The following is a 21,978-nucleotide window of genomic DNA, read 5'->3' on the forward strand; positions in this document are numbered from 1 at the left end:
GGGGATGTCTACTTGAAAATAAATGTAACACATGCAAGAACTATGTCACCATTTTACATCATTTGCTGCTAAAAACTTGAATCCAGATGTAATGTTTAAGAAAATGCTTCTTCAGTATTCTTTGTTCCCTTTTTAAATCCTCAAGTGATAACCCATCAGAGCCCCAAGGCAGATAAAAGCCAGCAGGCGACTATCTGAGGAGTTCAAAATACCAACTAATAATACTATAATGAATAATGAAAAAAAATATTATTCTAATTCATTATTCAACTCATTATTTTTCCTTTTTATTTTTGGTCTGAGCTCAACTGTAACGGTTCATTCTTATGAGATGACTGTGGCCAACGGGCTTACGTGAAGAACTGAAAGTGAAATATGTTGAGCACCAGCTTTTTCATCTGTCTGGATGAAAGATGACACCACAGAACTACATCAGCCAATCTTTATGATCATCATCCATACTGTGTACTACTGCAGTGTCGTGGTATAAAGTAACTAAAGCATTTTGCAATGACAATGACAACAATGTCACGTCAAATGACATTTTCTGATTGAGCATCTTGGCTGTTGGCTGACTGAAACTTGCTCAGTTACCACAGATACTACACTTCACTTCAGTTAAAAAAAAAAAACACTATGGTGGCAACTAATGAGAGATAACATATGCATAGTGTCTGTGAATAGTTAATAGGGGCTTGTTACCATTTGCTTGCCCACTAAAATGCTTTACCTACTCATACAAGAGTTAATGAAAGTTAGCTTCAGCTAGGTAGCTATGGCTGGCAGTGTTCAGTGTTTCTAGGTAAGCTACCAAGCAATAAAGTTCTGTAACTGTTCTAGTGTGATGTGAAATCAGGAGTCTAAAAAAAAAGCTACTGATAAATAGGAGTCAAATAATACAGCTTTCATTTTTTTTCCTCTTAAAAAAATTAATTTGCAATTGAGGAGAAGTTTAAGTTTTATGTTTCTTTCTATACCCTTTGTAATTCTCTAACACATTTACAGATGGCGTTACTTATATTTTGATGCATCAGATATTCTTTGGCTGCCTTTTTCAGTTTTGAGTCCCCATAATAACCAACACCAGTGTTTTCAGTCTACAGTAAAAGGTTGATTATTTCATTACATGTTGTAGTATTAACAAAACAGAGTAATCTAATGACAATCTAAAGTCTCCTGCGTGAGCTTCTGGTAGGACTTGCTTCAGTTTCCACGGTATTGCCTTTAATTTACAACAGAGTAGGTAAGTCTACAGTGAAGTATACAGTAACCACTCCCTTAATTTCAGGTCTCTAATATGCACATACCGGGCTCAGTAATACCCTCCAGTGTTCATGTTGGGAACTACAGTCCAGCAGAAGTAACCACTGCAGGAGATGTCCTTGCTCTCTCCCCATCTCCTACGTGAGCTATCAGTCAGCAACAGCAGTGCATTAGATGAAAAACAATGACAAGATGGAGGTTGGTTCTGAGATTCTCAAGGAGTCTTAGCTCTTCTTTTGATGATTTTTATTCTTCAAGGACTCTAACAAGCTTTTGATCCTTTCACTGGCAGGCTCATGTCTCTTTTTCTTGCGACTTTTGACCCCTGCAACGTTTAAGGGCAGGAGGATGCTAGCCAGTCCCCAAGGTGTGGAAGTGTCGTTCCCCCCGAGACCTCTGGGTGTGTTGGTTTCAATCTGCTGGAATAGCCAGGCACTCTCCTGACACAAAGCCACAAAGCGGTCTAGTTGGGTGGCGTTGACATTCTTGCTTACATTCAGAGAGGTTTCGAACGGGTTCTGGATGTGTAGCGGGGCCACTTCTGGCTTGTTCTGCTCTTTGCCCTGGAGAGTGAGAAGGGGACAATGCTGGCAGTTGAAAACACATTTGCGAGCAGCAGCAGCCATAAGTGCAGGCCTGTATGTACTGTACGTTATGGTCCATCTATCTTGTTGGTCATGGTTTTAGCTCTTTGCTGCTGTATCTGGGGCATCCTCTCCACAGGCTAGCAGATGGCAGAAGGAGAGACATGGACATGGCTCTGGAAGACATTTTGACTAGAGTCGTGAAAAATGAGAAGAATTTACAAAGGGCAATGAAGAATGGGCCAGACTGATATAAAAACCTGCTGTACATACTGGACATGTTAGCAGCTGAAACGGATATGGTCTGTGCTTGTGTCTATCAGTTGTGGCCATCAAATGAACCATCAATATATGGGTCAAAGAAAAGTCAAGAACCATTCATGGTACTTTGCATGCAGTATCCTGACTACAGCCTGACAGTAATAGAGCTGAAGGGATAAAGTGATGGAGCTGTGGGGGGACAGGGAGGGACAGAGGATGGCAACATAAAGCCATCAGTCAGAGGAGTGGGGAATTGTAGCACAGTAAAGCAGATTTATGGCTGTTGCTCCACTGGTGAAAGCCTATAGGCACGGGTCACGGCCACAGTCTACCTGCAGGCTTCCTCTTCTTTGTCAAACTTGATATTAGTCTCATATATTAGGCTGCAGGGTCTCTTTTTCCAGGCAGCATCAATTCATTAAAGTCCAAGTGCTAGAAAAGTCCCTGCAACTCATATACTGTGCCATCAAAGCATGAAAACCTACTTTATAGACTAAATTACTAGAGGGAAAAGCAATAGGTGTTAAGTAGGATATTATTCAACGTTACAAACTGGAAGAGGTAGGTTAATTAACCAGCCTGTGTAGCTAGAGAAGAAAAATCAGCCCTGAATACTCCCCTTGATATAAACTTTGAGATACAGCAAGACTTGGAAACAGATGTCGGACTCTTTTGGTTTGATCTTTCCCCTCCATTTTATTTAGAAAAACTTCAACCATGGATGTGCTTTCACTGCCTGCAAAAAATACTACACAGGCACAAACAGGCAGCAACAGGGTAAATATGGGTTTAAATAGAACCAATATGTATTTGTTTACACTTAGCATGTTGGAGCTCCTAATTGGGATCTTAGCTCATGGGCGCCGGGCCCCGTGGGGCCGGCATCAATCACACATGACAAGGACAGCTGTCATCTGTGTGTGTGTGGTGTGTGTGTGTGTGTGTGTGTGAAGACACCATCCACCAAACACAGCCTTTATTACCAACAGATTTCTCTGCTGGAGCTCAGCTCTGATGCTGGGAGGAAAAGTTGAAAGAAGGCTGAACTGACTTTCCTTTAATGCTGAAGATCGTCCTGGATGTCTTTTCATTTATGTTCTCATCTTTCAGTGATGCAGTTTGATTTTTTTTGAGTGAAGTTATAGGCCATACAAGTAGCCTATAACTTCATTGTAGCAGAATGGGCTAAGTGTTGGACAGACCGATTTGTGAGTCGAGGTTGGCAGATAATGGATTTATGAGGTGGCTATTACCAGTGTTTGAGACTTTATAAACTTTATATAAACCTTTTTTTTACATGAACACATACCATACAAAAATATTTTTGATAAGGATGAGGACCTATATTATATACCGACATGGAGATACTAACAATTATCTGCAATCGACCAATATATCAGTAAATGTATCTGTCTAGCTCTACCTGCGAGGATGAAATCACATTTAGTTTCAGTCACAACAGCAGCCAATCGGTTAAGGTGATGGTTTTTTGTCTCTCAGACATAATTATTCTTATATTATATTATTATTATTATTATAATTATTTTCATTAATGCCCCTTATTGCTTTATTCAGATGTGACTGGATATCTATGGAAAGAGCCATAGTTGTTGCATATCTGGCACCTGGCGTGGAGTGGAGTTGTAATGGTATGAAGGAAGAAGGGTGCCTTCTGTCCACTCAGAGTGCATCGCTGATGGATTTTAAGACTTATTTTGCCTCTGAAGCCTTAATCAATTTCCACTGTGAGCACAAGAGACACTCATTACAGCCTCTCACAGTACATAAGAGAAGCATCTTCTCATCAATTTAATCATTTACCAGAGAATCTGGTAATGTCCAGAAAGATTTATAACATAAAGAACAATTTAAACATGTTTTGGCTTGTGGCCTTCATTGGGGTCCTTCTAGGGAACCATGAGCCGAAATGTGTTGGTCTCTCAGTAAAAAACCTCTTGACCTCTTCTCTTTGATCTTTTCTCTTCTCTGTGCACCGTTACGTTATGTTGTGCCAGAAATCCTATGTATGATTTACAATGCCTGACAGTGCATAAACACTGTATGACATGATACTGACTTGGGACTATCATTTAATTCCTATTTGCTCACACGCTGTATGTTAAGTGTTTTGTTGAATATTCATTTATTAATCTGTGAAGCTGGAATGAATGAAAATTGAAAATATGGGGAGATAAGAATAATCATATATACCTTTCTGATGTTTATGGACATCCTGCTGAATGCAAATGTGCTGTAGAACTCAAAGAATCCATGCAGCAGTTCCTCTGAAAGAAGGAAAGAAAAGTTAGCATGAAGGACTGCAAGCAGAAATGTTGTTATCGATCAAACTGAATTGTAGCCCTACAGCCCTGATTCCACGCTCTTGTGCTCACCTAGTGTTTCAGTGTTGCTGTGGAGCGGGATCTTGCTGAAGTCGCTGACAAACGTGCAGTCGTTCCCCTCAATCACGCTCTTGTCCGCGGGACCTTGTGGGACGAGAGCGGGGATACAAGGTAAATTGACTGCCTTTACACGCCTATGATGGCCATAAACAAGACACCGATGAATGGTGTCGGTGCATTCATGGAGAGGAAACGTAGAGACACAGTGGCAAGGAGAGAGAGCGGGTGCATGTACATGTGTCTGTATGTAGGCTGACAAAGAAAAAGAAAAAAAACAGAGCATGTTTCATGTCCTTGCTTGGCTGGTTTACATGTCCAGCAATGCCCTTGTTACCAGTCTCCTTCAGCACAGTGAGGCTGGTGTTGGTGTTTGTGTGTTACACCACTGTTTAAATAGCTGCTCGCACGTGTGTGTCCGGAGAAGGCGGGTCATCGACCTTCCCAGAGTGATGGGTCTTTTATTGGCCTGTAAGCACTCTGTGTGATAGAGTCTGCGCTAAACGGGGCCGAGGAGGAGGAGGGGGGTGGTGGAGGGGGAGGTGGAGGGTAGATTGCTTTTGGAAGGCAATTATCAGGCAGCCAAGGTGACAGAGGAGAGGGAGAGAGCAAGGGAGGAGCAGCAGTGGACGCAGAGCCAGACTGGTGCGTTTGTGGTTACATTACCACAGGGTACTGGGTTCCGTGGTCATTACAAATGTATACATGGTAATAAAAGCAGTTAAGTCACCTACAGGGGCAAAATGAAAACAAAAAACACTGGGATTGTAGGAAGAAAATAAAACTACTGCAGATGCTCAGGGGGTGAAGATGAAGGTCATGCTGAGTACTTTAGGCTGCTTGGTCATACCTGACATTGAAATGCTGCTGTTAAGTTATAGTTATATTTTTAAAGTCATGGACAGTTTAAAGAAGCATCGAGCATGCAGAGGTACCCTAGAGTCTTGGTTCCCAAACAGGAAGGAGTTGATGGACAAATCTGAGGGGTCGTGAGATGCTTGACAGGATAGGAGACCAGAATTCAAATATTTCTGCTGCATAAAATTATCGTCTCAAGTAAACACTGCTTCATTTAAAGGGCTCACAAGTCAAAACCTGTGAAAACATCCCCTCTTGATAATAAATCCTAGAGTTCAAATAACTGGTATAAAGTTGAAACAATTAATCCATTAATCTAATAAATAGATTAATGGTTTAAGTTATAGGACTGTTGATTGGACAAAGACATCTGACAACTTCACTTTCAGTTTTGTTAATTGTGATAGATGACTGATTGTGATCAAGACTAATCAATTACATGAGAAAATAATATGCAGGTTCAAAACAATAATGAAAATTATTGTCACTCGCAGCCTTAGATTATCTAATTAATCACATAGTTCTTAAAAGTGCTAATTTGATGCTTTTTTGTCTTGGCGGTTAATAGACAATACTTATGGGGTCTGTCCGGTCAGACAATAAAAGCCATTTTGAGATTCAGGAAATTGCAATTTGTCATTTTCTGACATTTATTGACCAAGACAATTGTTCTCAGATTCATCACTAATGAAAATAATTATTAACTGCAGCCCTAACAAACTGCTACATTTCATGCTCCTACATAAAAGTTATTTAACTCCAAGAAATCATCTTTTTATTAAACTTACCTCATCCAATGTTTTGCTTTTGATTGATGACCCCTCTTTGGCATTATCAAATGTACAAACAAACTATTTCCTGGTCTGACTGCACCTGTATTGTATAATGGAAAACCCCATACTTGGCCACACTCAAACTCAGTTTTTCTTTGATACACTGTCAAAGGAAACATCAGTAAATTGAACACATGGTGCAAAACACACTACTGAATACATGCATTTCTGTATCTGATGAGGTGAGATGTTTGAAGGCAGTGTTTTATTTTGCTGTGTTTTTGGTTTATTTTTTAATAATGTTATGATGCAGTGTTCTCTATATGTATTTCTATCTTTGCTTTGAAAAGAGAGGGACTGAGTTTTGAGCCATTTGACAGTATGTAAATAAATATATGTGTGATTTCTCTGCCTTTTGGATTTGTGTGACAAATTTGCATAATCTCATGGTATATTTAACACCATATTGCCCGCCACTAACAGTTTTTATTTTTGCTTTGAGATTATGGGGCACGGGTGGGGTCACCGTGGGATTAGAAGGATGGGGGCTCACTGTGTGGTGGGGCACTATAGGGCACTGTAACATTGTAATTCTGCTGTATGCACTTTTTAAGAATTTTGAAATTTACATATATGTGTGTAAATGATTTTGATCATGTACAAAAACAAAGGTACTGTAGATATCTGTGAAAGGTTGAGTAGGGAGGTACCTGCAAGGTCTCTGAGCTGGTCCAGTGTGGGGATTATGGGAGGGCTCCTCTTCTGTAGGAAAAACAGCACCATTACGGTGAGGGAGAAGTTGGTGATCCAGGCCCCTGGGATGCTGCTGGTGATGCCGTGAGCTCGGGCCCAGCAGCGCACAGTGAACACAAGGCAACGCACCCTCTGGTCCAGCTCTCCATACAGGTAGAGCAGCTCTGTGCTTTTCATCGCCACCCTGTGGAGAACACACAGGATTACTACCACTACTGACAAGTGTGCTACATGTTTTAATGGAGTTATGCTACCGTCTTTTCACTTCCAAAACAAGTGTAGGAAGTAAAGTTACTGATAAATTTAACTTCTTTGGGTATTCTTATTTTCTGCACTTGTTTGCTCTGATACCTAAACTACCTGCAGTGAATGAGAGGACTGAGTTTCAGTTCAACAGGACATCTGTTCTTGTTATGGGACACTTAATTACTGTAGGACAAGCTCATGCTGCCACCCGACATTGTCAGAATAAAAATATCAAATAAGAAAAAAGGGCAGTTAAAACAGGTCTGTTATAAAATGCCTGCAGCTTGTATTAAACACTGTGTCTACAGATCTGTAATTAAAACAGTATTACTATAGTCAGTGAGTATAATAATACCAGCATAGTCTGAACTGATTGAGTAAGATAGATCAATGATGTACATCTATGCACATCTATCCTCTTAAGTTTAAAGAAGGAGATACTGTAATATGCTGAATGTCAAGGGTCAGTGAAACTAAAATCACACAAAAACCACCACTAGAGAGCAGCCTTCAGTTTTGTCAGTCACTCAAAAGTCACAGTTGCTGTTAGTTTTCTATTTCTCTGATACTGACGCACATCTCACGGGCAGGAAAGTGCTGCGCTTCAAGATGTCAGAGCACGATATTAGAAAAGTCCCCCTCACATCCACCCACAGCGTGAGTGGTTCAACTCCATTTCCTTAGAAACTGCAGTGGTTTTCTGTACGTTAGCAGGTGTGTTCTTACTTGTGTTGCCATCAGCAGAGACCACAATATCTTCATGGTTGGAAAGGAAGAAGTGAAACACAAACAAGCCCCCTCAGTGGCCCTGCTGTTCAGTTTCACTGTGGCAAGCATGCAACCACTGCAGCACTTCCTGCCAGAGTTTGGTTTCTGTTTAGGGTTTTGCAATGCCAGGGTGGCTTAAACAATATACATGACAATTCCAAAGTAGTCGTTTCTGTGAAGCAAGAGACCTATGACCAACTCTAATTGACATTTTGTGATATGACCATTTCACATGACCAACAATGCACGACATTTCAATGAATACCACTGATCCATCTGTTACTAAAATACATGTGTTCAGGGTGAATACCTGTTGTTGGCTGTGAGGTCACATTGAAAGCCAGAGGGCTGGTGGGCAAAACGCACCAAGGGGCATCGGGCGTTGAGAATCTTCTGCACCCCCACGCACCCTGCCCCAAACTGCTCCACACACTCCCCAATGACGGACAGGATGCTCTGGGTGACAGCGCGCTCTGAGTTGGCCCTCTTCATCTGGTACTCTAGTGAAAGACCTGATTTTGGCTGAAAAACAGAGTTTACAGAGGTTGAATGCCCTAAAACATTCTCTTCTTGTTGCCTATTGCACTATAGTACTTTATACTAATACACAATTATCAGTGCACTATGTTCTATATTGTTCCATCCAACATCCCCATAATAAATCAAAGAACTAGTGTTGATTGCATTAACTAACACAATGGCACACTTGGCCTTTGATATATGTGAAAAACAGCATCATGACTAACTGTAGATTAGGTCACATCAGCAGGGATCTACTACATGAACTGTTGATCATTTTCATTACTGAATAATCTGCAGATTTCTTTGCATCAATAAGTTGATGTCTTGGTTTTCAGATATTTGAAAATAGCAAAAAAATCCTGTCACATTTTCCAAAGCCGAAGACGGCTGTGAGCTCCCATGCAAAGTACTGGCCTGAACATCAGCAGTAATTTGGGATTCAGTGTCTTGCTCAAGGACACTCTGAGAGACTGAGTAAATGATTATTTGTTCCAGCTCTCAGTGAGATGGCAAAATACTCAACTACAGTTATAAAAACAATTATATAACACAATATAATAACAATCCCTGACAATCTCCTGCATTTTATTCAGGCCATTAAGTGTATTACTGTGGTAATAATTTACATCAAGTTTATATGAAGTCTTAAGTGCTAGAGCTGAAGGCAACTGGACGTCTTTCAGTTTCCCTGAAGACGTTTCATCAGTTCTCAATGTTGGTTGTGAAGGTCTAGGTATTTAACCTTTGGTGGGGTTGTTACCTTGGAAGTGGTGCTCAGTCATTGACCCACCCTGTTGCCATGTGAGCCGTCAGGGTCAGGAGGCAAAGGTGCGACTCGTTAGTGGATAATTAACAAGTCACAGGACCGTCTCTTCATTAGTAGGTGAGTATCATTTATATTTATATACTGCCTATAAAAACTGTCAAAGCTGATGACGTACAAACACTCATCTGTGTTTTTTTAATGTATGATTATTGTATTGCCCTTTTAACAGGACTTCCTGCCACATCATTTAACAGGTTGATTCAGAGCTCTGCTGACAGGCTTTTAACCCCCAAAAAAGGAAGACTGACCACATTATATTGGCTGCCTGTTTCTTTTAGAACTGATATGAAGGTTTGTTTATTGGTTAATGGTTATTGCTTTAAATGATTAAGGCCCAGCCTTTTTAACTTATAAATCCACACATTCTTATATAAGCCATTTTATATAAATATAAATATATAAAATTTATATCACTTTGCTTATAGTTAATTCATTTTATTTAACTTTTTTCTATTTATTCTTGACTTCTTTCTGTATCTTATCACTGTATTAAACTTTATGTTTTTATATGAAGCACTTTGAATTACTTTCACTACATGAATAGTGCCATATAAATACAATTAGGATCAATTCATTTTTTTATTTTAAAAATTATCCTTTACCAAGATGATATTCAACCTGAAAGAATTGTTTAAACTGATGCAGTGCATGGTCCAAATCAGTAGTATACCAAAAAGTCTGCATATTTTTGTAGCAAATGTTTGCAATTTAATGTATAGTAACTCAACTGTAAACTGGAAATATTTTTATCTGATGTTATCACTACTACACTCCCCTTGATTTGGTTTTTATAAATTAATCTTATTTAACCTAAAGACAGCTGCTAACGAACGATCCTCACTCCTGCAATTACCATCTTCAAATTCCTTCCACTGATGCCATCCAGGTCCAGAAACATGTCCAGATCACAGCCCAGCTTTCCAAAGCCATTCACTGATGAGCCAAATGGCCTGATGGTGCATTCTGGGAAATAAGCAGCAGCAATGTCCTTGAGCAGAGAGCAGACAAGAAAACGCAGCCTGCTGTTCTCCTCTGTTAGCTGATAGGCTTCTGTCAGGGAGATTATCTGTTGGTCTATCTGAGGGGAAATAAAAAGACAAACCATGGTTCACACAATCACTGAGGCATGTATCTTATGTTATATACTTTTAAGGATCTATTTAAACCAATTCACATATGTATTAGTCTTTGATAGCTGAATCCAAGTCACTGTGTTGGTTCTTTAATCCAAAGTGTACTTCTGTATATGATACTCTACTCACACTCTCCTCTTTGGACAGTCTCTGTATGAGTTCATTGATTGGAGGGGTAGTTTGTGGTTGGCACTGTTGGCCAAACTGTTGGTTTGGTGAGTCTGCTGGCTGAGATTATTCAGTGACAGCAGTCTTGATTTAAAAGGCACCACGGACTCATGGCTGACTGTGGGGGATAGCAGCTCTTTCAAGTAAAGAGGTAATACTTTCCCGGTTGGCAAACTCTACAACAGCATATATGCCCTGGAGAAAAACACCAATACACACAATTTCATCATCCAAGTGACATCCATAACAAAGAAGTTTGTCGTATGTGAAAATGTCAAAAGTCAGGTGTGCTTGGTTTTTCACTTACATAGCTTTCATAGAAGAAGTGTTTCTTGATATCACCATGTCTAGATAAATACTTGAGGAACTTCTTCTCAGTGGTTCTGGAGTTGCAGCTAACAAGAACAGATCTCTCTGCTTGTTCTTGCCTCTCTGTCTGGACAGCATATAATGACTTGGGCCCATCCTTTTCCTTTTCATCTGACAAGAAGGAGCAAAATATTCAACACTATGAATAACTTTATCTGTTTCTTTTAAACAATTTCTAGAAGACAAGAGACAATAATTTGTTGTCATCGTTAATCCATGTGTGTGGTTAGCATACTGTTGTTGTCGGACAGACCTTGCAACATTAGCTGTTAAAGAAGCGCCGTTTTCACATGTACGAGTGTCAGTAGCCCTAGAATGCCATGCCAAATTTCATAGGCAAAGTGACTACAGTGTTCACAGACAACTGTGTGCATACCACAAGTCACATAAGAGTTCCATGTGTCATACGTATACGTATATAACATTACGTATTATCCACAAAGCATCTACTAAAATCGCATTTTAATTTTAATGACAGAAAAGTTAATTTAGGAGAGGATTTCACTGAACTGGGACTTCCTGGTGGACAAACACAAAACCGAAAATTACCGAGACCCTGATAATTTCTTAAGTTTTTTCATTTTCTATTAAATAACTGACGTCTTGTGTACGACAGATAAGGCTACCGAAAAATAAAAATATTTGAATGGAGTTTGGAATGACGGGTAACCACAGGAGACAGCGGTGTGTATCAGGGCTAGGCTACAGGCTAACTTGGTTTGTTTGACAGTTTAAAATACTGACCACTTTCGTCCTTTCGTGTTGGCTCAGCTTGCGCAGCAACAACGTTTGTTCCGATACTTCTGAGAAGAAATGTATCGAGCCTCTGTAAGCACTTCACCGGGCTGCCCCGTCCCCTCATATGTAACCTGCACACTGCAAAGGAGGACGCCATTGCTAGAAGCTAAAGCTAAACAGCGCTTGCGCGTGGCGATGTCTACGGCAACTGAGAAGTACCATATCGAACTCATTGCGGTACTAAAAATAAAAGATCAATACATGTACATGGATGTTTGGTTATACTTTGCTGTGTCCTTAGTAGCTGTCACAGAATTACAGCTGTTACGTTAATCTCAATAAATTATTTTGACTTATTTTATGTTTGGTACGTCAAACGTCTCTGATATGTTACTTTTTCACTAACTTATGTTAAATGTCCTCACAAAAAGTATCGAACACATTTTCTGCAGGAAAATACCCAGTGATTCTAAGGAGGGCGATCCCCTGTGATTCAGCACTCAAGCAAAAAAAAAAAAAAAAAAAACGTGAAATTTGTTTTTCATCTCACGATACAGAAGAAAGGGAAAACGAAACTTACAAAGAGTAAAGTGCGCGCACCTGACATTAAAAGCTACTCCACCTACGCGCCGCTCGACTACACTTCCTGTGTTTACTTCCTTCTAAACACAGTCCGACCTCTCTCGCTCAGTCAGTCAGTGTTGGACGCTGGAGACACACAATGCAGAGACGACAGTCCCGATAAGACTCTGATTTGGAGATTATGGCAAGTACTGTGTTTTTGTCTCTTGTACAGCTCCTCAGACGCTATTCATCGGCTAAATATTTTAAACACTGATTGTATTATTTGTACAACATCCCGAAATATTACGCATCGTTTTTGTTTTATGGAGAAATGTATTCTGAATTTGCACTTTTACTTTCTGTTAAAGAAATCTAACTCTGGCTTATTTGATCATTTTTATTGTGGGCTTTGGTGATGAGGGATATCTGTGTCTAAAGAATATTTTGCAGATGTGCGTGATTTGCATGAAGTAACAAGCTAGATTCCTCTTCATAGACCAACAAAGAGCATTAATTAGCTTTTAACAAACAGATGATCAACATTGTGGGTGTTTTACAGATGTAAAATGAGGTCCAAGATTTCCTGAGGGGTTTTCCAGCTTTACTGCGAAACTCCCGTCTGCTAGGAAAATAGTCCTCTAAGCCCCTCCCAGCTACATGTCCAACCAGCTGAACCAAAGCTTCACCGTTTCTGTGTGGTGTCACTATCCATGCTGTGCTTCAGAATAACTTTTTGGGGTCACAGACTGATGACCGATGGGATTTCTTTCAAGTCTGAACTAGACAGAAAAAATGTCCATAAACTGAACTCCTGATGTTTCATTTTAGATCAAGCAGGACAAGTCAAGTATCAAGATGGATTACAAATACGATAATGGAATAGAACTGCTGTTGGCTCACATGAATATAGAGGACATCATCAACGCTGCGGAGACTCTGTATCAGCTTGAGGAGGCGGAGGACGCAGGCTTGTCGTTTGAAGAAGAAGGTCTCTCCCAGGAGGAGATGGATGAGAACGAGGAGGCAGGACACTCGGTGGGCTCTGGGAGTGAGCAGAAGAACTATTCTGATGGGGTTGGTGGTGTTCAGTATGGGACAGTAACAGATCTCCTGTCCTTTGTCAACCTGCTCTCCAACATGCAGACAGCGGCCCTGCAGCACCTGCCTCAGGAGATGGGAGTCCTGCTGAACAAGGTGAGAATCTGTTTTTCTTTTTGCGCTTTAACTCCATAACAAGAATGAATGTTAGTTTGCATGGCACTTTGTCCTTTACTGGTTACGTTTGTATATGATCAGCCAAGAAAAACTTGCAGTATTTTCTTTTTTTTTTTTTAAATTGATGTATTAACTGACCTTACTTTGCAGAAGGACATGGTTGTAAAAAAAGGCCGCTACCAGATCAACATGGACGTGCTCCTGTTTCCATGGAAACTGACCTACAAGAATCCAGGCTCTGGCCTTGTGCCCAAGGGCTCATTTGGGAAAGTCCACTTGGCTCAGGACACCACCACCAGGAAGAGAATGGCTTGCAAACTGGTGAGCAATGCTTGGAATTCATCCTGTGCTAATTTCTCGAAACACTGGCCTTAGGTGCCAAATATTTCACCTGCCAAGTACTATTTGTCCGCAAAGCAACTATTCCTCTGTTTGTACAATGATTCTTGATGTCAGCATGACATGTTTTCTCTTAAATCAAAAGAGGAAGAGTGCTCTTAAAAGAAGAACTGTTTTTTGTAACAAACTTACAAAATGGCTCAAGATGATTGTAAGAATGGAAATTTAAAAATAATTTCCCACAGCTTCTCTGGATGTTCTGAGTTAAATTCACAAAAAATTTGTTTTCCTACATGGAAAATATTGACACAAGGAAGGAGTAGTTTCCTCCCCAGTCTGGTGCTATTATCAGAATGCTATGTTGACACAGTGTATTTGACACACAATTACCGGTGCACTGGGGACGGTTTACTGGCACTAGTTTATGGTATGTGTTTGGTATCTGAGTTACAATAGATTTGCTGCAGATCAACAGAAAGCCACAGATTACAGCACCGTCAATTAATCATCACTGAAAACTTTGTCCATTATGTAATAAAATGCTTTTAATAGATATTTTGGGAAACAAACTTATTTGCTTTTTTGGGGTAAGAGTTAGGTGAGTTAGATGATATTGTGTATTTCCCAAAATGGCAAACTATTCTTTTAAATAGTGGTGGCGATTTTTCACAGATCCCCATGGAGAATTTCAAAGCAGCCGACGTGGAGTTCCAGGCCCGGTTCCGACATGAGAATATCGCTGAGCTCTACGGGGCAGTGCTCTGGGAACAGAGCGTCCACCTGTTCATGGAGGCCGGAGAGGGCGGCTCGGTCCTGGAGAAGCTGGAAAGCTGCGGCCCCATGAGGGAATTTGAAATCATTTGGGTGACCAAGCAAGTCCTGCGGGGCCTGGAGTACCTGCACTCTCATAATGTTATCCACCACGACGTCAAACGTAAGAGCAAAAGTTTTCTCATTCACCTGTTGTATTGAGCTAGTACAAATGTTTCAGGAAATTATGTAATCTCAGTTTTTACCGTTCTTACATGAAAGTCAAAAGCCACAGACGGATGTAGTTCTTATGAATTCTAGAGAGTCGTAAGTGCCAAGCACAATAAAGCTGAATCTGTATAGTCAGCCGCAAACCAAACAGACCACAGATATCTCATATACACAGTCTTACACACTCTGTCTGAGTATTACATACGTTTCCTGCTCTGTAAATTTGACTAAAGCTTTTTGTGGAAATGTTCAAAGCTAGCCAGGTCACACTGACAGAAATGTGGTAGCTAATTACTGAGATGACAAAAAGACAGGGTAATTACAGTAGGTGGGGCTCAGCTGAGGTTTGATATGAGGTAGCTCTACCACAACGACGCTGCTGGGATCAAAGCTTTCTCCAAAGCCATCTGTCAGCCTCATGTCCTCGAAGGCTGTTTGCTGTCTGGAAATTCCAGCCTGCCTCTCATGTTCTCTCAGGGTTAAATGTAGGGTCCAAAGGGGCAAGTGACTTATGACAATGACCAGCCTGGGCCTCTGACACGTTGCTATGGCTGTTTCTGTTTCCTGCCTGCAATGAAAATATGTAATTATGCCTGAGTGAGGATTTTAAGCACACAGATGAGCCTTTTTGTGGAAGGCTTGCCCTCAAATTATCTGTCAAATTCTTTTGCAAAAAGAACGTGACTTTCTTAATGTTCTTTTGGGAGGCTTCTGGATGTTTGAATAGTCACTAATGAATGCTTATTACCTCAAATACCAGTCTGCATTGCAAAGCATAAATACTGAAAATACTGTGCAAAATAGCGTCTCTGCAGCATCTGTAAATCATAACTTCTGTTTTTTTCTTTTTCTTCAGCCAGTAACATTGTCCTGATGTCAGACAAAGCAGTGCTGGTGGACTTTGGCCTGACGGTGCAGATGACAGAGGATATTTACATTCCTAGAGACCTGAGAGGAACAGAGGTGAGAAAATAAAAACCAAGATCTGATGCAGTCTTACAGGCTGCAAGTGTAAGCCTGTAATGAAGGGGTAAATTACTTACTCCAATCAATACTTGTTTTTCTCTCTCTGAATTTGTGTGTGTGTGTGTTTGACTGTAAAGGCAGCAGTCTTCTTGACTCATGACTCAGGCTAGACTTCCCAGGGATTTTGACAAATGAGTCTTAAGACTTGTCAGCACTTCGTGGCCTCTTTTCCAAGATGATTATAGAAATTCAATGATGGCAACAGAGCAGTCAGTGCACTCATTGACTTCCCTGATGCTAATAATAGTCTACTGCTTGGCATTCTCAGTGCAGATGTTTTAATCAGCACTTAGGGAAGTCTAAACTAATCCTAGAGATTCATGCATCATCGTTATTTTTCCATGTTTTGACCTGTTTGTGTGTCAGTCTTTATGATTCTTTGTACATGCACCCCGGGCCTCTCTGGAAAGTCCCAGGGCAGACACCCAGCGGTAATAATAAGAGAGACAGAGCTAGTACACTGGGCCGCTCAGGCTTACATCAACATGGGAGAGTGGGCTGGAATTTCCAGCAGAGAGAGCAAGTGAGAGAGCGAGTGAGAGAGAGAGAGAGAGAGATATGAACTCTAGTAGTGTATTTACTCTTCACATCCTAAAGGCCACCACACTTCTGCACTGCCCTTACCTTGACACACAAAGCCTGTCTAAAGGGTCTAAAGGTTAGTTTGTTTGTTGCAAGAGAAACCCCCTTTTAAAACCCCCCTTTCAAGAGGTTGTTTCCTGTTTGTTCTATAGCACTGAGGGGGAACCACTAACATACTTTCTCCTACCATTGCACTCTTCAGCTCCATGACATGTATTTAATATAATGTTTTTCTTCTTTTATTTAGATGTACATGAGTCCAGAGCTGGTTTTGTGTCGAGGACATAACACCAAGACAGACATCTACAGCCTGGGCACCACTATCATTCACATGCAGACTGGCAGCCCTCCCTGGGTCCGCAGATACCCACGTACTGCCTACCCATCCTACCTCTACATTGTAAGTACTTTACATTTTTATTATCCACGCTAACAGTGTGAATCTATGCTTGGTCATGATTGGTTTACCACTGGTCCAGATATAACTGAACAACTGTTTGATGAGTTGCAACAATTAGTCACATAATAAGGTTAATAATAAATAATAATGAAAATTATCTTTATTTGCAGCCTTAGATTGTAAAGAAATTTGGTTATGGTTCATGGTCCCCAGAGGACAGACCTACTGACTTTGGTGACCCTCTGGCACAGTCTTTTCTAATGGTTCATATTTTTGCTTTTTACTGGAATGTCTCAACAGTTGTTGAATAGATTGCCATGGCAGTTGATACAGACATTCATAGTCCTCAGTGGCCAAATCCTAAACACTTTATCCCCTTCCTTTTCGTGTAGCACCACCAGGAGGTTGAATTTTTGAGGTTCAAGAGAGATATCTCAACTGTTTGATAGATTACCATACAGTTTTATATAGAAATTTGGTTTATGACCATATACCTTCAAAATTAATGAGCCATCAGCCTAAACTGCACTTTTTGGTTTGTGCTTCTTTGCATCAGTATATAATCAGGACTTACACAAAATGGCTAACATTGCTACTTGTACTTTTACAAGTATAAGCTTTTTAGCTTCTGTCAGCTCATTGTTTTGGTTTTTCAGTATGCCATTGTTTTATTTATAACTGGTTTGCCCAAGTGAAAAAAATCACAAAATAAATCCATCTCTACTGTTTAAAAATGCAAAACACGATAATTTGAAATATTAAATTTAGTAATAAATATAGCAAAAAACAGTATAACATATAATCTGCTAATTTCTCATCTAATACCTGTCAATATGTAAGGATGAACATTAAAACCAAGGGCTGCATTTTGAGGTAAAAAAGTGTATATGTTTTTGAAGGCTTACATGATCTGAGTAATTCCTATTTATGGCAAAGCATTTGCTATTTTCTTTTTTTTTCTACCCACCCTCTACCCAGTCATGTATTTTACTTCACAACAACTAAGTATCAAAAGCAAGTTTAGGACCTCAGCTTTTATCCATCCAACAGTCTGGTTTTCTTTGCAATGAGCACCTCACCTGCACAGAGTTAATAGTATAGCAATAATGAACATATATAATATATACCAAGTATGTTGTAACTTGCTGCATTTCAAGAAGTGACACATTTTTCCATGGTTTTTTTCAGGTCTTCCACAGTCTAGATTATCATGAGATAAAAAAGCGTTAATGTGACTATTCATAGTGTGTTTCACGTGGTCCATTTAGTCAATACTTCTCTTTCTTTGAAAGGTTTTCCATTACATAGGTTCTTTGCTTTCAAGAAGTCCTGTGCCTGTTTGTGATGATTATCAGCCCTTTTGATTTAGACATTTACTCACTTCCTTGTGAAACTGCCGTCATGGAGAAGTAATGTTACATGGTTAAGTCACGTCTACAGGCTGAGCTTTGCTATTCTTCCTTGTTCCTTTTTACTACAATCAAACTTGGTTTACAAGCTAGTACTCACAGTGTCACTCAAAAAGGAAACTGGGTCACAGCTGCTGGAGGACTTTTCAATTCCTTCACTGTCTTTGTAACTTTTGGTTTTTTCCTTTCATGTTGCAGTACTCTAACAGCAATTTTGCCTTATCTGTCTCCCAACAGATACACAAGCAGGCACCCCCTCTGGAGGACATAGCAGAGGACTGCAGCCAGGCCATGCGCTCCTTCCTGGAGCGAGCCCTGGAGAAGAACCCTGTTCTGCGAAGCTCCGCATCCGAGCTGCTGAAGGACGAGGCCATCAACCCGCCCAGGGAGGATCAGCCGCGCTGCTGGAGCCTTGACTCAGCACTGGAGGAAGCCACTCACACCATTCTACGGCAACAGAGCCAGCACCACGACACCACACAAGGTAAAGATCTTTGTGCTGTTTGGATACATTGCCACCAGGAATAACACACTATTGAACTTGTTTGCAAGCACGAACACTGAGTACTAAATATGCTTACACTACTTATACATGTATTTCTTTTTTTTTTTCTCTTTTGCAGAATCATCTCTGTATTCTGTGGACTCTGGCCACATGAGAAGAAAGGGCTCCTTGTACATTGACCTGGGGGCCTTGTCAGGTTACTGTAAACTGGTGGCAGGGCCCCCCACCTCAGAATATGGCTAACACCTGACCACAGATCATCATTTTAGTGGCTGAACTGTCATTGAAGCCAAGTGATAATTTACTTAGTAGCCTTTTTCATGCTTCAATGTTAAGGACTGACGAATAGGTCAGATGGGAGGACAGCTGCAGGCGCCATGGCTCATTGACAAACTGAAAATGTTTATAGGTCAGGATGACTTGCAATGAGAGGAGCTAGGTCAGCCTGAAACAGACAACACTGCAGGACAGTGGTTGGATGAGATCCATTGTGAATAGATTGGCATTAACTATGGGTATAATTTTCTCAGACCTCCTTGTGGGATGTCTGTACATGCTTTATTTCAGTTTGGTAAATAGCACAGTGATTAATTAAATATATGCTGTTTTTCCATGAAACTTTGTCTGATAGTTTTCAGAGTAAGTTAATCTACCACTAAAAATGTAAGCTATCTTTTAACAGAATGTGTGCACTAAGCAAACATGTATGATATGTAGTTCTTTATGGACTTCCTCTTGTTAATTCCTGTGGAATATTAATAGCATCATTGTGGTATGCAAATGACGCTTCTGTGAAATGTATGTGCTGTGCTGATTTGTGTTTTTGAAGTTGCCCAAAGTTTGAATCTTTGTCAGTCATTATGCAATAAAAGAGCAATAACATGAAAATCCTATATTGTCTGATATTTCACTGCTATGTCAAGTAGTTGTCAAGTATTCACCATCCATTATTCACTGTCAATTTGTCACATCACAGCTGTGGGAGACTGATGTGAAATTAAAACATTCAGTATATCAGTATGATTCACATTCAGTGTGTTGATCAGCTCTACTTTCATCATAACATATGTCTTGACAATTAGTATGTTAGATGTCTGTATAAGCAAGCTTACATACAGCACATATATTACACTCTGAACGTGCACAAGTGTGAGTGATGATGCTTGGACCCACTGTTTAAACTACAACATGGTGGGTAATAAATACAAGACATTCACATCAGTGTACTAATATCTCTTACTAACAAGGGACTTTTGCTCGAGTCCTCTCATGATTTCCAGCTCAAAAATCTGAGTTTATGTGCAAAGATTTGATATTTGATACAGAAATGTTACACAAGATCACTTATGAGTGTTGATGGAAAGAACAAATAAATGTTGTTTCTTAGTAAGGAAACATGGTAACAAATTAGTGGGTGGGGGACACTTTAGTTCTCCCTCATCTCTCTGGCTCTGTCTGTCTTCACAGTACAAGTAAATAAGGAGATCAGACATAGCCTACTCTGCCCTTAATATACCCATGTAGATTCTGGTTAGGGAACTTTGCAGGTCTCATGAGACTATTAGTCTTAGAAGAAGATTAAAGCTCTACAGCCAGGCTGCTCTCTGAAGCTGTATTTAAATCAACATATATGTCCATGTGTCTGTGTAAACACAGTAGTAACTTGAACTAAATGCTAATGTCAGCACGCTAACACGCTCATAATTATGTGTTTAAAGAAGCTAATGAGGTATATTGTTGCACCATCTTAGTTTAGTGCTAACTTTTGCATCTCATTTACATTTTTCACACCTCTATTGAATTCCCATTTTTTTGCCAATGATTCAAAGTATTCAGGTCCTGTACTGTAGTTTTGAAATACATGTACTTTGCTTATTTCTTTTGTATGCTACTTAAGACTTCACACTACTTATTACTACTTTATACTACTTACACTACATTATACTAAGGATTAAGTACTTTTATTTTACATGTATTGTTAATAGATCATTTGCTTATATTGCAAAAAAAAAACAAAAACATTTTAATCATATTAGCTTCTAAAATATGATGAATTGTTCAGTGAAAATAAATCCCTTTATCTAATATTTTATTCCAGAATTAGTCTAAGTCACTTTTGTAGTAAAAAGTGTTTTTGAAGTGTGTAATCCATATATTTTAACCTGCAAACAGGCAAATCAGCTTGTTTCAAAAAATCTCAAAAGGCAGCTCTTCCAGCTGCAGCACAACAACCTGCTTTATTCTTTCATTTTTCAATATACACACTCTTTCTCAAAACAAAGCTTTCTTGATTCCAAAATAGGTTTAATTATTCCTAGTGCACAAATGTATATAGGAAACAAATATCTTGATAAGATTTTTGAAAGTTAAAATAGCTACAATTATATTCACACATCAGTGTAAATAATCATTTAATATATGTAACAGTGGAACAGCATAATGCACAAGTACTTCTACTTGTGTTATATTGAATTTTTAATACTTTAACTTGAGTACTATTTTGAATGCAATGCCCTACATGAAGAAAAACAACATGACTGATAATGTTCCTGCTACATATTCTACGGTATATCAGCAGGAAAGAGCAATAAAAACCCAAAGTAACATTTCACTGGAATCTGCTTTGTGTGGGTTTTCCTGGATTCCCCAGCTAGCAGCTCGGTCACATAGATGAGGTATGAATAAAGTTTTAGTGAAGACCTCTTCTACATGACTTTTAATTGTTCTTAATTAGTCATGGGCAGTATCTACTACTGATTTTGCATCAGGGAAACCCAAGTGGTTGAAATGTGTGAAGTGTTCCTCTCCTATCTGCAGCTCAGGCCTACTCTTCCTCTTTCTCAAAGTGTCACATGTGAGTGGGTGGAGACCTCTGCTGCGGAGGGGGTTGCCTCTGAGTCTGATCTGAGAGACACAGCATTCACTGTGATATTGATGAGACAAATACCGCCATCTGCTGGTAACAACTGACCACTGTGCTGTTGTTATGCTGCTGAACAGACAAGAGCATTCAGGCAAACTATTCATCATCACACCATTTCATGATTTTTTTTTTTTGTTTGTTTATTTTGTTTTACATCTGTCTGTGGGTTTTAATTAAGAAATGTAACAAATGATAAATATTAACAAGAGCTTGTGTCTAAATCGTGCAGTGATAAATTACTTAAAATTACTGTTTGTTTCTTTGTTTGATTTTCTGAAATGTAAGAGTTTTGGACAAGATCTCAGTCCAACAGCAACAATTTGAGGTCTATTACAAGATTTTTAGTGACCAAATTTTTGGCTTCTATATTTCT

At 39.7% G+C, this 21,978-nt stretch overlaps 2 protein-coding genes across 3 annotated transcripts; one reads left to right on the forward strand and one right to left on the reverse strand.

Moving 5' to 3' along the window:
* Window positions 1-428: 428 nt before the first annotated feature.
* Window positions 429-11,857, reverse strand: mtpap (mitochondrial poly(A) polymerase). Its single transcript, XM_018698294.2, is given in 11 exon segments — window positions 429-1,826; window positions 4,320-4,393; window positions 4,502-4,594; window positions 6,849-7,075; window positions 8,216-8,427; window positions 10,107-10,331; window positions 10,516-10,581; window positions 10,584-10,679; window positions 10,681-10,749; window positions 10,862-11,034; window positions 11,668-11,857. Coding segments are annotated over 11 exon segments (1,725 nt in total). The 5' UTR covers window positions 11,819-11,857; the 3' UTR covers window positions 429-1,487.
* A 411-nt stretch (window positions 11,858-12,268) lies between these two features.
* On the forward strand, window positions 12,269-19,575 carry map3k8 (mitogen-activated protein kinase kinase kinase 8). Of its 2 annotated transcripts, none has more exons than XM_018698295.2 (8): window positions 12,269-12,427; window positions 13,054-13,419; window positions 13,591-13,761; window positions 14,452-14,713; window positions 15,617-15,723; window positions 16,616-16,768; window positions 18,415-18,661; window positions 18,801-19,575. In XM_018698295.2, the coding sequence occupies exons 1-8, from the start codon at window positions 12,425-12,427 to the stop codon at window positions 18,923-18,925; spliced, it is 1,434 nt and encodes a 477-aa protein (XP_018553811.1). In that variant the 5' UTR covers window positions 12,269-12,424; the 3' UTR covers window positions 18,926-19,575. The 2 variants fall into 2 exon arrangements, with proteins under 2 accessions (XP_018553811.1, XP_018553812.1); XM_018698296.2 differs by having other exon boundaries at window positions 12,336-12,431.
* Window positions 19,576-21,978: the final 2,403 nt, after the last annotated feature.

The sequence above is a fragment of the Lates calcarifer genome, linkage group LG24 (assembly GCF_001640805.2).
Source record: "Lates calcarifer isolate ASB-BC8 linkage group LG24, TLL_Latcal_v3, whole genome shotgun sequence".
Classification (NCBI taxonomy): Eukaryota; Metazoa; Chordata; class Actinopteri; family Centropomidae; genus Lates; species Lates calcarifer.